Here is a 17,500-nt window from a genome sequence, read left to right as displayed (position 1 = left end):
GCCGACGGATTCCAACTCTGCACAAAACAATTGAATCTCAAGTCTGTTATGTCCGAGCACTTGGGTCTCACTTCCTCCTGATTAGTGATCAGGAGACTCACCTCCTCCTGGTTACTAATCAGGAGCAAACCAACACCGTTCTGAATTTGCTCGCCATGTTTGCCCTATCTTTCCTCGTTTTAGACAAGTGTGTTTTTATCTTGGTACCTGCTTTGTACTTTTTGTCTCGCTTTAACGCGCCCACGCTGGCGCCAGCTATGTCTCCGCCATTAAAATGTACTTTTTACCTACCCTCTCTGCGTCCTGTGCTGCCATGTTAACAAACGATCCACAAAGGGACACGACGGCTTACTGGAACATCACGAAACGGATAGTTTTAGTTCCCCAGGTGGCGGTGGAGTGTTCTTCGTGAGGGTTGGATGGTTCTTGATCATCCATCATCTGCTCCTGCCGGCGGACAGTTGACTTCACGCCGTGAAGGATTGGCAACTTTGGGGAAAACAAATTAAAAGAGTGGGAAAGCACGGCGATGAGACACACAATATTTTACGGCGGATTAAAGTCTAAACCTTGGCTAATCCCCCCAGGAAGGTAAATAGCTAAATGTCAGTAAGCATCCTGTTAAAACATGCAAATTACAACAAGCTGGGCTGTTTGAGCCTCGTGTGGCTGCGGACGTTTGTTTTATTGCAGGTTTTTTTTTCTCCTTTGGCGCCGCTGTAGTGGCTGCTGGTTGCAGGAGCTCCGTCTTCTTGTGTGTCCTCCTTTGTCTTCTTGAGGTCTGCTTTTCGGTCCGGGCCCCTTCTGGATTGTGCAACATGGGTTGGCACTTTTGGGACTTCTGTGATGCTTTTTGGTGCTTTTTTGTGGACTCGGGAGAGCCAGTTTCTTCAGACCGGAGTCTGTTTGGAGAGACCGGAGGAGATGCGGGGGAAGTATATATGTGTGTGTGTGTACATATATATGCATATGTATATATGCATATATTATTTATATATATTGATTATATGAATATATTTGTATATATTCATTTATTTATGTATGTGTATATATATATATATATATATATATATATATATATATATAGATGCATACATATGTATATACGTGCATGTATGTATGTATGTATGTATATATGTGTGTATCTATCGATGTGTGTGTGTACATATATATATGCATATGTATACATTCATATATTATTTATATACATGCATATGCATATATATTGTATATATGCATATATTTGTATATATTCATGTATGTATATACATATATATATATACATATAATATAAATGCATACATATGTATATACGTGTATATATATGTATATGTATGTATGTTTGTATGTATCTATGTATGTATATATGTGTGTCTCTATCTATGTATGTGTGTGTGTGTGTGTGTGTGTGTGTGTGTGTGTGTGTGTGTGTGTGTGTGTGTGTGTGTGTATAAATACACACACACATATATATATATATATATATATATATATATATATATATATAAATATAAATATATGTATAAATTGCGACTTGTCCACGGTGTACCTCGCCTTTAGCCCGATTGTAGTTGAGATAGGCACCAGCGACCCCAAAAGGGAATATGCGTTAGTAAATGGATGGATGGATGGATGGATATATTTTCCACTAATGTATATACTGTATATATGTTTGTATGTATATACATAAATATACATCTGTGTGTGTCTATGTGTATATATATATATATATATATATATATATATATATATATATATATATATATATATATATATAAATACATATACACATACCCACTCATATATTTTTCAATTATATATAATGTTTGTATATGTATGTATATATAAATGTATATTTATAGTATATATATATATATATATATATATATATATATATATTTACTTTTTGTATCTTTTAGGCAGCCACATCATAATTTTCCATTTTGGTATGAACAAATGACGGGCCATTTTTCACTTTTACAGCGTGTGTTTGTTTACTGAACGTAACTAATTAGCCGGCATTAAAAGCCGGTCTTTCGTCGGAATAAATATCTCCCCGCGGGCATTATTTAGATTTAACGGAACAATCGTGGCTCTTAATGGATTTCCTCGTTCGCCGCTGTACCTCCCAGGGATGTGCTTCCCTCAGTTGTTACCTTCCGGCACCTTCCACCTTCTTGGAATCATTCCTAAACTCCATCCATCCATCCATCCATCTTCTTCAGCTTATCCGAGGTCGGGTCGCGGGGGCAGCAGCCTAAGCAGGGAAGCCCAGACTCCCCGCTCCCCAGCCATTTCATCCAGCTCCTCCCGGGGGATCCCGAGGCGTTCCCAGGCCAGCCGGGAGACATAGTCTTCCCAACGTGTCCTGGGTCTTCCCCGTGGCCTCCTACCGGTTGGACGTGCCCTAAACACCTCCCTCGGGAGGCGTTCGGGTGGCATCCTGATCAGATGCCCGAACCACCTCATCTGGCTCCTCTCCATGTGGAGGAGCAGCTGCTTTACTTTGAGTTCCTCCCGGATGACAGAGCTTCTCACCCTATCTCTAAGGGAGAGCCAGGAAACTCATTTCAGCCGCTTGTACCCGTGATCTTATCCTTTCGGTCATGACCCAAAGCTCATGACCATAGGTGAGGATGGGAACGTAGATCGACCGGTAAATTGAGAGCTTTGCCTTCCGGCTCAGCTCCTTCTTCACCACAACGGATCGGTACAACGTCCGCATTACTGAAGACGCCGCACCGATCCGCCTGTCGATCTCACCATCCATGCCGGCTAAACTCAGTTAATTCAATTTTATTTTGGTGGTGGGATATCATTTTCCGCCGGCTCCTAATCACTCTGCTTCTCTCATAGACCGCCTGCCAGTTCTCCCGAGGAGCGTGGGGACCAGGCCTGGCCGGGGTCATGACCAGCTGCCGGCGGGAGCGTCTCCAGAAGGCAAGGATGGGGACAGGCGCCACGCAGGAAGCCGGGCTCTAATCGGCTCACCTCGATCCGGGTTGCTCTCGAACTTTCCCGCTCTTTGACATCCTCCTCTGGCTCGCTTGCTCTCCCTTGACCTTCTCAACCAACCCGACAATGGCGGACAAGCGCCTGCTCCTCCTCCTCCCGGCGTTGTTGTTCCTGCAGCTGCCCGGCGTGGTGACGGGCGACTGCTGGCTGATCGAGGGCGACAAAGGCTACGTGTGGTTGGCCATCTGCAGCCAGAACCAGCCCCCCTACGAGACCATCCCCCAGCACATCAACAGCACGGTCAGTAGGAGGCGGCGGTCTTCGCCCTCTCCCCCGCCACCTTGTAACGCGCCTTTCTCGCTCTCAGGTGCACGACCTGCGTCTGAACGAGAACAAGCTGAAGGCCGTGCTCCTCACGTCCATGTACCGCTTCACCAACCTCACCGATCTCAACCTCACCAAGAACGAGATCAGCTACATCGAGGACGGCGCCTTCGCCGGACAGGCCAACCTTCAGGTCTGCAGCCCAGATGACCCAAATATATTGTTTTGTTTCATTTTTTTTACTTCCTATTCACAGATGTCAGGGGGACCTTAAAAGCCTACTGGAACCCACTACCACCAACCACGCAGTCTGATAGTTTATATATCAATGATGAAATATTAACATTGCAACAAATGCCAATACGGCCTTTTTAGTTTACTAAATTGCAATTTTAAATTTCGCGTGACGTCACGCATTGCAGAGGACATCTTGTTCCAGCACCGTTCACAGCTATAAGTCATCTCTTTTCATTGCATAATTCCAAAGTATAATGGACATCTGTGTTGCTGAATCTTTTGAAAATTGTTCAATTAATAATGGAGACGTCAAAGAAGAAAGCTGTAGGTGGGAAGCGGTGAATCGCGGCCGCCTTTAGCAACACAAACACAGCTGGTGTTTCCTTGATTACATTCCCGAAAGATGACGGTGAAGCTTTACTATGAAGGAAGTTAAATTGTCGTACCTGTGCTCTCGGAATTGTGTTAAAACTGCTAAAAAGCCTGCTATCTAATTAGCAACATTGCTTTCCTGTGTATGTGTGTGTGTTTTGCATTGCTTGCATTTGATGCACACAATGAGAAAGTAATAAGTCGCATTTATCAACGGGAAGCTTATACCACATTAAAGAAAACAAAACATTTTTGTTTTTCGCTCGCCGTGATGTCATTGAAAGTAAATCTAACGCTCCTCTGACTTAAAGGCCTACTGAAACTCACAACTATCGACCACGCAGTCTGATAGTTTATATATCAATCATGAAATATTAACATTGCAACACATGCCAATACGGCCTTTTTAGTTTACTAAATTGCAATTTTAAGTTGAGGACATTTTGGTCCAACACCGTTCACAGCTATAAGTCGTCTCTTTTCATCGCATAATTCCACAGTATTATGGACATCTGTGTTGCTGAATCTTTTGCCATTTGTTCAATTAATAATGGAGACGTCAAAGAAGAAAGCTGTACGTGGGAAGCGGTGTATCGCGGCCGCCTTTAGCAACACAAACACAGCCGGTGTTTCCTTGTTTCCTTGATTACATTCCCGAAAGATGACGGTGAAGCTTTACTATGAAGGAAGTTAAATTGTCGTACACCCGTGGCCGCAGCTCTCCGATTTTCAGGTTGTACAGGTACGACCATATAATCTCCCTAAAACTGTAGTAACACAATAAACAGATAAGGGATTTTCCAGAATTATCCTGGTAAATTTGTCTAATAACATCTGAATTGCTCCCACTGTATAGTCTTTTCTTTTTTTTTCTCTAGTCCTTCACTCTCACTTTCCTCATCCATGAATCTTTCATCCTCGCTCAAATTAATGGGGAAATCATCGCTTTCTCAGTCCGAATCGCTCTCGCTGCTGGTGGCCATGATTGTAAACAATGTTCAGATGTGAGAAGCTCCACAACCCGTGACGTCACGCGCACATCGTCTGCTACTTCCGGTACAGGCAAGGCTTTTTTATTAGCGACCAAAAGTTGCGAACTTTATCGTGGATGTTCTCTACTAAATCCTTTCAGCAAAAATATGGCAATATCGCGAAATGATGAAGTATGACACATAGAATGGACCTGCTATCCCCGTTTAAATAAGAAAATCTCATTTCAGTAGGCCTTTAAAACACAATACAGTGGGTCTGAATGAATTGTTGCCTCATTCTTGTGAGAATCCTGCATCTGACTAAAGCAGGGGTCCCCAAACTACGGCCCGTCAGCGTCTAAATTCGTAAGTCCCTTGTTCAAATGTTTTTATTTTTACCAGCTCACTAACACAGCTGTTGCTAGTAATACTGCGCCCTTGGACTGCAGCATCAAACGGACTTCGGTACAATTTACTACATTTCTGGAATGATTAAACAACAAATATACTTCCAAAATGCAAAATGTACACTCGCCATGTCAAGAATGAGATGAGTAAAAAATAAGTCGAACTCAGACTGGGCTCTTATGGGGTAGGGGGGCGGGGGGGTCCAGAATGAGGCCAAGAAAAAAACTCAAGCCCTCATAAAGATGTTAAACAGAAATCACAAGACTTGCAACAGGAGGATACAGAGGGGCTACAGTGGCACTGCTCCGCCGTCCATCGCTCGTAAGGGGTTTAAGCCATACTTGCCAACCTTGACACCTCCGATTTCGGGAGGTGGAGGGTGGGGGGCATGAGCGGGGGGCGGGGTGTGGTTGGGGGCGTGGTTAAGAGTTAAGTATTTCATATATATATATATATATATGTCCAGGGTGTACCCCGCCTTCTGCCCGATTGAAGCTGAGATAGGCGCCGGCGCCCCCCGCGACCCCAAAAGGGAATAAGCGGTAAAAAATGGATGGATGGATATATAGGAAATGCTTGACTTTCAGTGAATTCTAACTATATATATATATTTTTTTTTAATTTATCATATATATATATATATATATATATATATATATAATAAATACTTGAATTTCAGTGTTCATTTATTTAAACATATACACACACATAACACTTGTCTACTCATTGTTGAGTTAAGGGTTGAATTGTCCATCCTTGTTCTATTCTCTGTCACTATTTTTCTAACCATTTGCATGCACAGTAGATAGCAGTATTGTCCTGTTTAAGAGTCTCACAACATTGCTGTTTACGGCAGACGAACTGCTTTACGGTAGACGAAAACGTGACTGCTGTTGTCGTGTGTTGTTACCGCGCTGGGAGGACGTTAATGAAACTGCCTAACAATAAATCCACATTAGAAACCAAGAACTCGCCCTCGGTCATTCTAGAGTTATAACGTCATTGGGCAGACACGCTGTTTATAATGTGGGAAAGCGGACGTGATAACAGGCTGTCCTCACTCAGGTCCGCATGAGGTTTGGGAGATTTTCGGGAGAGGCGCTGAATTTCGGGAGTCTCTCCCGGAAAATCCGGGAGGGTTGGCAAGTATGGTTTAAGCAGTGGCAAAGGCGTGGGGTGTTAGGGTGGGGTGTTAGGGTGGGGTGTTAGGGTGGGGTGTTAGAGTGGGGTGTTAGGGTGGGGTGTTAGGGTGGGGGTGTGTGTGCCTATGTAGCCATGGTCCATGGCAGGGGTAGGGAACCTATGGCTCTAGAGCCAGATGTGGTTCTTTTGATGACTGCATCTGGCTCTCGGATAAATCTGAGCTGGCATTGCTTAACACGGTAAATAATGAATAATTCTACTTGTAATCACAGTGTTAAAAATAATATTCAAAATATAAAACATTCTCATGCATTTTTAATTCCATCCATCCGTTTCTACCGCACCTGTTCAAGAAGTTGCGTTAATGGTAAGAAGTTACTTATTTATTATTGGTTAGCGTGGGGCTTGTCCTCCTGGGGGTTCTTCAGACCACCAAACACCGACATGAGAGCCTGTTTCAGGGTTACAATATTGTTTTATTTTTCAATAAATTGTATTTTTCTTTTTCGTTTTTGCTCGCGCTCTGGCTCCAGCCCCCACCCCATCTATCCTCCTGGCTGCTGCTTATAACAGAGTGACAGGTAATTAGATAACAAGGCCCAGGTGGGCCGTCTACGCACCTGTCGCTGATTTAGAGGCCGGTCCTGGCACACCCCAGTTCATTGCAGGCCCACAGGCCACGCCCCCTCCACAGTTAGCTTCAGAATAACAATGTTATTACAAAGAATAATAGATTTATTATACTCTAGAAATGTTGGTCTTACTTAAAAATGCATGCGTTTGATTGTGTTCAGTGTTAAAAAGAATATTATATGGCTCTTACGGAAATACATTTTAAAATATTTGGCTTTTTGGCTCTCTCAGCCAAAAAGGTTCCCGACCCCTGGTCCATGGCGTGTGTATTAAGTCTGTAGGCCTGGAGTCGCTCTGCAGGCAGAGGCAAAGGAACAGAGTTGGTCTTTCCAGGTGTCGTTGATAGGGAAACGGTTTGTTTCGTCTTCGTTGCACTGTCCTCGGGGGGGAGTCTTGATGCAAAGACCAAACCACGTCGCAGATAGGGAAAACGAACAAGCTTAGATTGCTTGTGTTCTAACGAGCAAACTCTTAATCATCCCTTCCTGGTTCTCCAATTCATCCTGCAAGGCAGACGGTCGAATGTTATCTAAAATCACAAAAGTCTGAGAGTACAAAGTTCTGCCCACATCCTTCAGTCTTTTGCGGCAGCTTTGGGGTACTTTGAACAGCTGTTAGCCTCTTTCGATTTTGTCGATACTCCAGTCCGCAGATGTCCTGTTATCATGATTCCGAATGGGTAGATATCGTCAACGTCCTCGACTGACAGGGTCGCCAGGCAGGCGGTACGCCTCTTCTCCCAAGAGCCCGTCGTGTGTCTAGCAACAACCGTTCCGACAAGACAGGCAGGTTCCCTTGAACTCAAGAGCTTGTCAAGTTTATTGAGGAAGTGGTTGAACGATTCCATTGTTTAGATTTTGAAAAGCGGTGCATAAAGAGGCAAGAAGAAAGTTAGACAGGACGAGACAAAGAGGAACGCAGGGCAGGCACGGAGAGGGGAGGAACGTGTGAAACAAACACATTCCAGTCCTTGTGATTTACCAGGGGACACAGAAAGCTAAAATTAGTATAACCATATTTGTACAACAATGTTATCGATCTCATACTCCGCTATCATCACTCCCGGACAAGTGCCCAATTGTCACAGGCCATGACAAAAAGTGAGCAGAGACAGAAAGGCAGGGGTGCCCACACTTTTTCTGCAGGCGAGCTACTTTTCAATTGACCAACTCGAGGGGATCTACCTCATTTATATATATCATTTATATTTATTTATTTATGAAAGAGACATTTTTGTAAACAAGTTAAATGTGTTTAATGATAATACAAGCATGTGTAACACATATAGATGTCTTTCTTTCACAAAGACAAGAATATAAGTTGGTGTATTACCTGATTCTGATGACTTGCATTGATTGGAATCAGACAGTAATGATGATAACGCCCACATTTTCAAATGGAGGAGAAAAAAAGTTGTCCTTTCTGTACAATACCACATGAAAGTGGTTGGTTTTTGGCATCTAATTCATCCAGCTTCTATACACTTTACAAGAAAAACATTGGCGGCAAATTCCGTAGCTTGCTTGATTGACATTCACGGCACCCGAGGGTCTTGTGAGATGACGCTGGCTGCTGCCAGTTCATTATTATGAAAAAATGACAGGGAGGAAGGCGAGAAACACTTTTTATTTCAACAGACTTTTGCGCCGTCCCTTCCGTCAAAACTCTAAAGGCCGACTGCACATTTCCTATCTTCACAATAAAAGCCCTGCTCCATGCTGCCTGCGCTAACAAAATAAGAGTCTCGGAAAGCTGGCATGCACAAGTGATGTGCACGCCAGCTTTCTGAGGGATCGCTCGTGCACGTCAGTTTTCCGAGACTCTGTATTTAGTTAGCGCAGGCAGCATGAAGCAGGGCTTTTATTGTGAAGATAGGAAATGTGCAGTCGGCCTTTAGAGTTTGGACGGAAGGTACGGCGCGAGAGTCTGTTGAAATAAAAAGTGTTTCTCGCCTTCCTCTCGGTCATATTTTCATAATAATGATCTTGCAGCAGCCAGCGTCATCGCACAAGACCCTCCGGTACCGTGAATGTCATTTAAGTGACGTCTTGGTGAAGATTGATGATCACTCATTTTTAGGTCTATTCTTTTTAAAAGCCTGGCTGGAGATCGACTGGTAGCTCGCGATCGACGTAATGGGCACCCCTGCAGTAAGGTATAGGCCAATTCAATTAATGTTTCCTATAAATAATATCAAACTCTAAACCAGGGGTCTCAAACACGTTATTTTGCGGCCCGCACCTTGATGTGAAAATTTAATTTTGGAGCGGCCAGCGAGTTTAATATGAATGGTGTTGTACAGCGTCATACTTGTATACCCTCGATTTTTCCGGGAGATTCCCAGTTTTCAGCGCCCCACCAGGGGTAATCATTCTCTCGACTATCACCCCAACAATAATGTTAAGGGGGCACCGTGGAGGCATTGCAAACCGGGTGCCAGTCCAGCCACATGTTGTATTTGGCTTTCAGAGACCCAGTAAGTGACCACAAGACATGGTTGATCAACAACCATATAGGTCACACTGAGGGTGGCCGTATAAACAACTTTAACAGTGTTAGAAATATGCGCCACACTGTGAACCCACACCAAATTACAATGACAAATACATTTTGGGAGAATATCCACACCGTAACACAACATAAACATCTCTGCGCTGCAGATCCGCCTCCGCTTGGGACGGTTTCCTGCTGGCTCCGCTGTGAACGGGACTTCTCGCTGCTGTGTTGGATCAGCTTTGGACTGGACTCTCGCGACTGTGTTGGATCCATTATGGATTGAACTTTCACGGTATCATGTTAGACCCGCTCGACATCCATTGCTTTCCTCCTCTCCAAGGTTCTCATAGTCATCATTGTCACCGACGTCCCACCGGGTGTGAGTTTTCCTTGCCCTTATGTGGGCCTACCGAGGATGTCGTTGTGGTTTGTGCAGCCCATTGAGACACTAGTGATTTAGGGCTGTATAAGTAAACATTGATTGATTGATAAACACAACAGAACAAACATCAGAATCCCATGCAGCCCTAACTCTTCCGGGCTACAATATAAACCCCCGCCTCCCCCAACCCCACCCCCTATTGTAGCCCGGAAGAGTTAGGGCTGCATTGGATTCTGGGTATTTGTTCTGCTGTGTTTATGTTGTGTTACGGTGCGTATGTTCTACCAAAATATGTTTGTCAATCTTGTTTGGTGTGGGTTCACAGCATATTTGTAACAGTGTTAAAGTTGTTTATACGACCACCCTCAGTGTGACCTGTGTGGCTGTTGACCAAGTATGTCTTGCAGTCACTTCCGTGGGTCTGCAGATGCCTCGTACAATATGTGACTGGGCAGGCACACTGTTAGCATGATGGAGAAGCGGACGCTAAAGGCAATGCCATCAAGGCACCCCCTTAAAATCGTTGTCCGGGTGAAAATTGGGAGTAAGGGCGCCCCGGGACACTGTCGGGAGGGGCATTGGTATTTGGCTGTTTCCCGGAATGATCGCAAGAGTTGGCAAGTATGTTGCCAGGGCGGGAAAGCCATTCAAAGAAGGTGAATTCATTAAAAAGTGCATGTTTGATTTTTTTTTTTTAAATCTTTTCCAACGGCCCAGCCTTACCCAGTTTCTGCAACCAGTGGCCCCCAGGTAAATTGAGTTTGAGACCCCTGCTCTAAACCAAGGCAAATAGTCCAAAAGGTGGAGAGCTGGAGTAGCAGAGGGACAGAATGTTAGTTTGGTAGCTCGGGTGGCTCCAATTACCACGGCTCTGCCCAGAAGGAACTTCTGGAAGACAGAGGAAAGGGCAGTTATTTCCAATTTTGAAAAGATCTTCACGGAATGATACTTTGTTCCAACTCGTTGGAATTCCAGGAAATTTGGATTTCTGAAACTGTTTTAGCTTGAAGTCTTTGGAGCGTGTAAAGTGTGGTTTATTCGTTGTTGAAAGTTGCTGTTCTTCCTGGCCAGGTTCTGCAGCTGGGCTACAACAAGCTGACCAACCTGACTGAAGGGATGTTACGAGGACTGGGTCGGATGCAGTGCCTCTTCCTTCAGCACAACCTCATCGAGGTCATCGCCACCAATGCCTTCTGGGAAAGTCCCAGCCTGAGCAGCCTCGACCTGTCGTCCAATAAGCTGTCCCGCCTGGACCCGTCTACCTTCACCGTCCTCAACCGGCTGATCGTATGCGAGCTGGTGGGAAACCCCTTTCACTGCGGCTGCGACCTCTACAGCTTCCTCACCTGGCTGGAAATGTTCAACAACGTCACTCACACCTACGACCGCCTCCAGTGCGAGACCCCTCGAGAATTCAACGGCTATCCTCTCCTGAGTCCGTTGCCGGGACACGGGAGGAACGCCAGAGTCATCCTGTCGAACAGGTGTCAGGACGGTGTCATCATTCCGGGGCTATCGTCCACCGGACCGGATCTTGACGGCTCCGGCATGGGTCTGGACAACCCAGACCCCGGCTTGTACCACCAGCCGAGCTTCTCGTCCACTCCCGATCCCACCTACAACCATCAGATCTCTATACGGCTCAAGAGCGTCTCGTTCTTCACTGCTTCCGTCGTGGTGCGATTGCCGCGACCCTACAGCAAGATGTACGTCCTGTCGCAGTACAACAACACCTTTGTGGAGGACATCATGCCCCTCAAGACCACGAATGAGAAAATCAATCTGGATAAGCTTCGCCCGCACACCAACTACACGTACTGCGTGGCGTCCGTCAGCAAGTCCCAGCGCTACAACCACACCTGCTTGTCCTTCGCCACGCGGGCGGTCGGACCGGCGGACCCCCGAAGCAACCCGTCCACCACCACGCACTACATCATGACCATCTTGGGGTGCCTCTTTGGTATGGTCATCGTGCTCGGGTGCGTCTACTACTGTCTGAGACGGCGACGCATCCAGGAGGAGAAGGACAAAGCTCTGAGTGTCAAGAAAACCATCTTGGAGATGAGGTACCACAGCCTTTCAAATACTTGATTAAGTATTTTTATTTTGGGGTGTCCCGTTAAAACTTTATATGATACCGATGCTTGACCATCGGCTGGTACTGAAATGGAGCCGATATGATCAGAATAGTTCTTACAGTACTTGTATTTTTTTGTAGTGTTAGAAAAGGTATGATCAAAGGGGTTGTTTTGATCATGTTGGCTCTGCATGCTGGATAGAAGTACTTTTGTACAAGTTTGTGTAATATTTACTTATATCCTGTTTTTTTTTTACACTTTAGAGCAGGGGTCACCAACGCGGTGCCCGTAAGGACCAGATGAGTCGCCCGCTGGCCTGTTCTAAAAATAGCTCAAATAGCAGCACTTACCAGTGAGCTGCCTCAATTTTTTACATTTTATTTATTTACTAGCAAGCTGGTCTCGCTTTGCTGGACATTTTTAATTCTAAGAGAGACAAAACTCAAATAGAATTTGAAAATCCAAGAAAATATTTGAAAGACTTGGTCTTCACTTGTTTAAATAAATTCATTTTTTTTTTACTTTGCTTCTTATAACTTTCAGAAAGACAATTTTAGAGAAAAAATACAACCTTAAAAATGATTTTAGGATTTTTCAACACATTTAACTTTTTAACTTTTAAATTCCATCCTCTTCTTTCCTGACAATTTAAATCAATGTTCAAGTACTTTTTTTATTTTTTATTGTAAAGAATAATAAATACATTTTAATTTAATTCTTCATTTTAGCTTCTGTTTTTTCGACGAAGAATATTTGTGAAATATTTCAAATTCAAATTTATGATTAAAATTCTCAAAATTATTCTGACAAATCTAGAAAATCTGTAGAATCAAATTTAAATCTTATTTCAAAGTCTTTTGAATTTCTTTTAAAATTTTTGTTCTGGAAAATCTAGAAGAAATAATGATTTGTCTTTGTTAGAAATCTAGCTTGGTCCAATTTGTTATATATTCTAACAAAGTGCAGTTTGGATTTTAACCTATTTAAAACATGTCATCAAAATTCTAAAATTAATCTTAATCAGGGAAAATTACTAATTATGTTCCATAAATTATTATTTTTTATTTTTTCAAAAAGATTCGAATTCGCTAGTTTTTCTCTTCCTTTTTTTCGGTTGAATTTTGAATTTTAAAGAGTCGAAATTGAACATAAATTAGGTTTCAAAATGTAATTTTCATTTTTTTCCGTGTTTTGTCCTCTTTTAAAACGTTCAATTAAGTGTTTTTTTCATCATTTATTCTCTACAAAAAAACTTCCGTAAAAGGAAAAAAAATGTACGACGGAATGACAGACGGAAATACCCATTTTTTTAATTTATATAAATGTATTTATTAAAGGTAAATTGAGCAAATGGGCTATTTCTGGCAATTTATTTAAGTGTGTATCAAACTGGGAGCCCTTCGCATTAATCAGTACCCAAGAAGTAGCTCTCGGTTTCAAAAAGATTGGTGACCCCTGCTTTAGAGTATTGTTTGCCAGTATGCATTCATTTCAGGTTGTCATAAATGTTTTGCCGTAGCCTGGAAGTAGTCTTTGCCATTAAATTGAAAGTACCAGTTTTGTCTTTTGTTGAGTCCTACAAAGGGCTTATGCTGTAAGTATTGTACTTATTACACACCAGCTGTTCGTTGGTAATGTTCACAGATTTTGGGATAAACGGTATAGTAATAAAACTCGGTAAAACTTCCCATGCTAAGTATTTCCGTTATTAATTGAAATTAGCGCAAAACCGTGATGCTAATCATTAAGCTAACCGCTAAGCAAGCTTGAAACAACACCGGGAAAAATATGCTTTTAATAGTTTTTACTTTTGTCCAGTAAAGTGTACTATTAACTTTGTTTTGATCCAAAAAGAGACTTGTTAGGTAGTTTAAATACCGCCGCACAGCCTCAAGTCTGCCTCGCGTCCCACTCCCGGAATCTGCTGCCCCTCTCACCGCTAATCTCTAGCTGGTCACTAGTGAAATAATTGCTAGCTGACAGCTTGCACCATTAGTCGTTAGCTGAGAGCTAAAGCGCTAATCGCTATTTGGCAACTAATGCAGTAATCTATATCTGGCAGCCATCACTGGTAATTGCTAGCTGTCAATTAGTGCGTTAATAATTAGCTGTCAACAAGTGCTATAGTACTAGTGAGATAACCGCTGACTGGCAACTAGCACCATTATTTGTTAGCAATGCTAATTGCGAGCTGGCAACTACTGTGCTAATTGCCAGTAGAACGCGAATCGCTAACCGATCACTTGTGAAATAATTGCTAGCTGATAGCTTGCACCATTAATCGTTAGCGCCGCTAATTTCTAGCTGGAAACTAAAGCGCTAATCGCTATTTGGCAACTAATGCAGTAATCACTATCTGACAGTCATCACTGCTAATTGCTAGCTTTAAACTAGAGCGCTAATCTCTAGCCGGTCACACGTGAAATAATTGCTAGCTGACAGCTTGCACCATTAATTGTTAGCACCGCTAATTGCTAGCTGGGAACTAAGGCGCTAATGCTCTATTTGGCAACTAATGCAGTAATCACTATCTGGCAGCCATCACTGCTAATTGCTAGCTGTCAACTAGTGTCATAATATCTAGCTGTCAACAAGTGCTATAGTACTAGTGAGATAACCGCTGGCTGGCAACTAGCACCGTTATTTGCTAGCAATGCTATTTGCGGGTTTGCAACTACTGTGCTAATTGCCAGCTGTCAACGAGAGCGCTAATCTCTAGCCGGTCACAAGTGAAATAATTGCTAGCTGACAGCTTGCACCATTAATTGTTAGCACCGCTAATTGCTAGCTGGGAACTAAAGCGCTAATGCTCTATTTGGCAACTAATGCAGTAATCACTATCTGGCAGCCATCACTGCTAATTGCTAGCTGTCAACTAGTGTCATAATATCTAGCTGTCAACAAGTGCTATAGTACTAGTGAGATAACCGCTGGCTGGCAACTAGCACCGTTATTTGCTAGCAATGCTATTTGCGGGTTTGCAACTACTGTGCTAATTGCCAGCTGTCAACGAGAGCGCTAATCTCTAGCCGGTCACAAGTGAAATAATTGCTAGCTGACAGCTTGCATAATTAATCGTTAGCACTGCTAATTGCTAGCTGGGAGCTAAAGCGCTAATCGCTATTTGGCAACTAATGCAGTAATCACTATCTGGCAGGCATCACTGCTAATTGCTAGCTGTCAACTAGTGCGTTAATTGCCAGCTGTCAACTAGTGCACTCATGCTGCGTTGATATTGTTACACTTTCAATAGCACTCGCAAGAAATAGGTTAAAATGTTTACAGTTAATACATGTGATCGGTGTGGGTCGATACCACCGGTCGTGGATCAGCATGGTCGGAACATCCCTCTGCGATGCATGGTTTTTGTACTGATATCGGACTGATATCGGCTTTGGGACACCCCATACGTCAATATTTAGATACATCATGAGAGTTTTTACGGTATTATGGAGTGAAACCCAATTTTTATAGTGACTCTTGAACAGTTTTTATCCTACAGACAAACCGCAGGTTATGTTTAATAACCACTTTTTCTCCATTTTTTAAAAATTCTAATCTTGTTTTGTGCAGGCTTTGATCTCATTGTGGTTTGTGCTTTTAATTAAAAGATAATTCTAATTAGCACGACTACGGGGAGATCATGAGAATGAAGAATCAAACGGTTAATTAGGCGATGAAACGGAATGTCATCCTGGTCTTTCAGGTACGGTCCGGAGGCGGCGGCGGCGGCGGCGGCGGCTAACGACCCGGCCGCCATGCAGCGCCTCCAGGAGCAAGCCCACCACCAGCACCACCACGGAGGCGGGGCGGGGAGCAAGCTGCCCCCGTCGGCGTCCTCCAGCACGGGCATGCTCCACGGCTCGGCCAACACCACCTCCTCGCGCCTTTCCAGCTTGCCGCAGGTGGAGAAGATGGCCTCTGCCTTCTCTGAGGCGATGACCGCCAAGGGGAGTTACATGGATGTGAGGACCGCTGGAGGGATGCTGGAGGGCAGGGAGGGAGAGATATTGGCGGGGGGTCCGGCGGGGGACATTGGTTTGGATATGAGAGGCGCGGCGGAAAACGGGACGGACGTGGCGGAGGATTCCGACGATGACGGCCGTGGCTCTGCCTCCGAGATCTCCACCATCGCCAAGGAGGTGGACAAGGTCAACCAGATCATCAACAACTGCATTGATGCCCTGAAACTGGACGCCTCAGCCAACGTCGTCGCTACGGCGGATAACAACCCAGTGTCCGCCGCACAGCCTCAAGTCTGCCTCGCGTCCCACTCCCGGAATCTGCTGCCCCTCTCACCGGGAGATCAGGCGATCATGGCATCCTCTCCGAAGGTGCACCCGAAGACTCATCCTCAAGCCGTGCCTCAGCTTCACCAAAAGCCACTCCCACCCTCCATGGCCCCCGTACCCTTGGTGATGCCCCTGTCGGAGCGGCCCGGCATCAGCGGCGGAGGGTTCCTCTCCCCTCCGTACCGTGACCCGCCCCCGGCCAACGCGGTGAGACCTCTGCAGAGGCAGTTGAGTGCTGACACTGCCGCAGCAAAGAACCGCTGCGGCCCCCCTGCCGGGGCAACCGTCAAAAGCACTAGGGTTTTCAGCATGGACGTTCCCGAGCAGCGCAGCGACCCGCCCAAGTACCCGTCGGAAAAGAACAGCCCCGTCGGCTGTGGCAGGAGCGCAGGCGGAGTAGGGGGCTGCAACGGCGTCAGTGGCAGCGGGGTGAATGTGAACGGCGGTGGCATGGCGTGTAGTAACGGCGGTGGAGGTCGAGGTGTGGCGGCCGGTCAGCAGCACCACCTGGAGGTTCAGCCCGATTACCACAGCTCCGAACACCGCCATTCCTTCCCCGCTCTCTACTACGAGGGCGGCAGCGAGTCGCCCTCGCCGGCCCAGAAGGCGTCCTTCCTCAAGCCACTGGGGCGCTCCAAGAGGGATGCCACGGCCGCCTACTCCCAGCTCTCGCCCTCCCGCCACCACCACCACTACAACTCGGGCTACTCCTCTAGTCCGGAGTATTCCTCGGAGAACACGCTGAGGATCTGGGAGCGATTCCGCCCTTACAAGAAAAGGGAGGAAGCCTCTTATATAGCGGCGGGCCACGCCCTGCGGAAGAAGGTGCAGTTTGCCAAGGACGAGGACCTCCATGATATTTTAGACTACTGGAAGGGCGTCTCGGCCCAGCAGAAGATGTAGGCGGAAGCCAACTGTCGGAAGGACAAAAAAAAAGTTTGGACGCCAACAAGACTATAAAGTTTTGGTTTTAATGTAGCAGGACACCTTTTCTCTCAGTTCCTCCAAGGTGCGCTTTTACTTTGAAACGGTTTCTTCTTCTGATTTGATTTGGGGAGAATCAAGCTAGACTTCCCCCCACTGGGCGCTTTGGTCCTGGCAGGCTGAATGAAAGGCTGGGGAGCGAACAAAAGAAGAGGGGAAAAACTACCTCATTAGCGACACGGCGCGGCGAAGTTATCTCGGGGCGAGCAGACGCCCTCGCCTGGC

General features: G+C 45.2%; 1 protein-coding gene across 1 annotated transcript in view; it reads left to right on the top strand.

The window, feature by feature from the left end:
* Nucleotides 1-2,887: 2,887 nt before the first annotated feature.
* The window catches only part of elfn2a (extracellular leucine-rich repeat and fibronectin type III domain containing 2a), a 14,788-nt gene continuing 175 nt past the window's right edge, over nucleotides 2,888-17,500 (top strand). The window contains exons 1-4 of the mRNA XM_061884912.1: nucleotides 2,888-3,255; nucleotides 3,323-3,472; nucleotides 10,993-11,987; nucleotides 15,706-17,500. The exon at nucleotides 15,706-17,500 is cut by the window's right edge and continues 175 nt beyond it. Of these exons, the coding sequence (XP_061740896.1) occupies nucleotides 3,082-3,255; nucleotides 3,323-3,472; nucleotides 10,993-11,987; nucleotides 15,706-17,194 (2,808 nt within the window). The 5' untranslated portion in view covers nucleotides 2,888-3,081 and the 3' untranslated portion in view covers nucleotides 17,195-17,500. The remainder of the gene's footprint in view (nucleotides 3,256-3,322; nucleotides 3,473-10,992; nucleotides 11,988-15,705) is intronic.

Source organism: Nerophis ophidion, linkage group LG01 (assembly GCF_033978795.1).
Source record: "Nerophis ophidion isolate RoL-2023_Sa linkage group LG01, RoL_Noph_v1.0, whole genome shotgun sequence".
NCBI lineage: Eukaryota > Metazoa > Chordata > Actinopteri > Syngnathiformes > Syngnathidae > Nerophis > Nerophis ophidion.
This window is presented reverse-complemented; position numbering and strand designations above follow the sequence as displayed.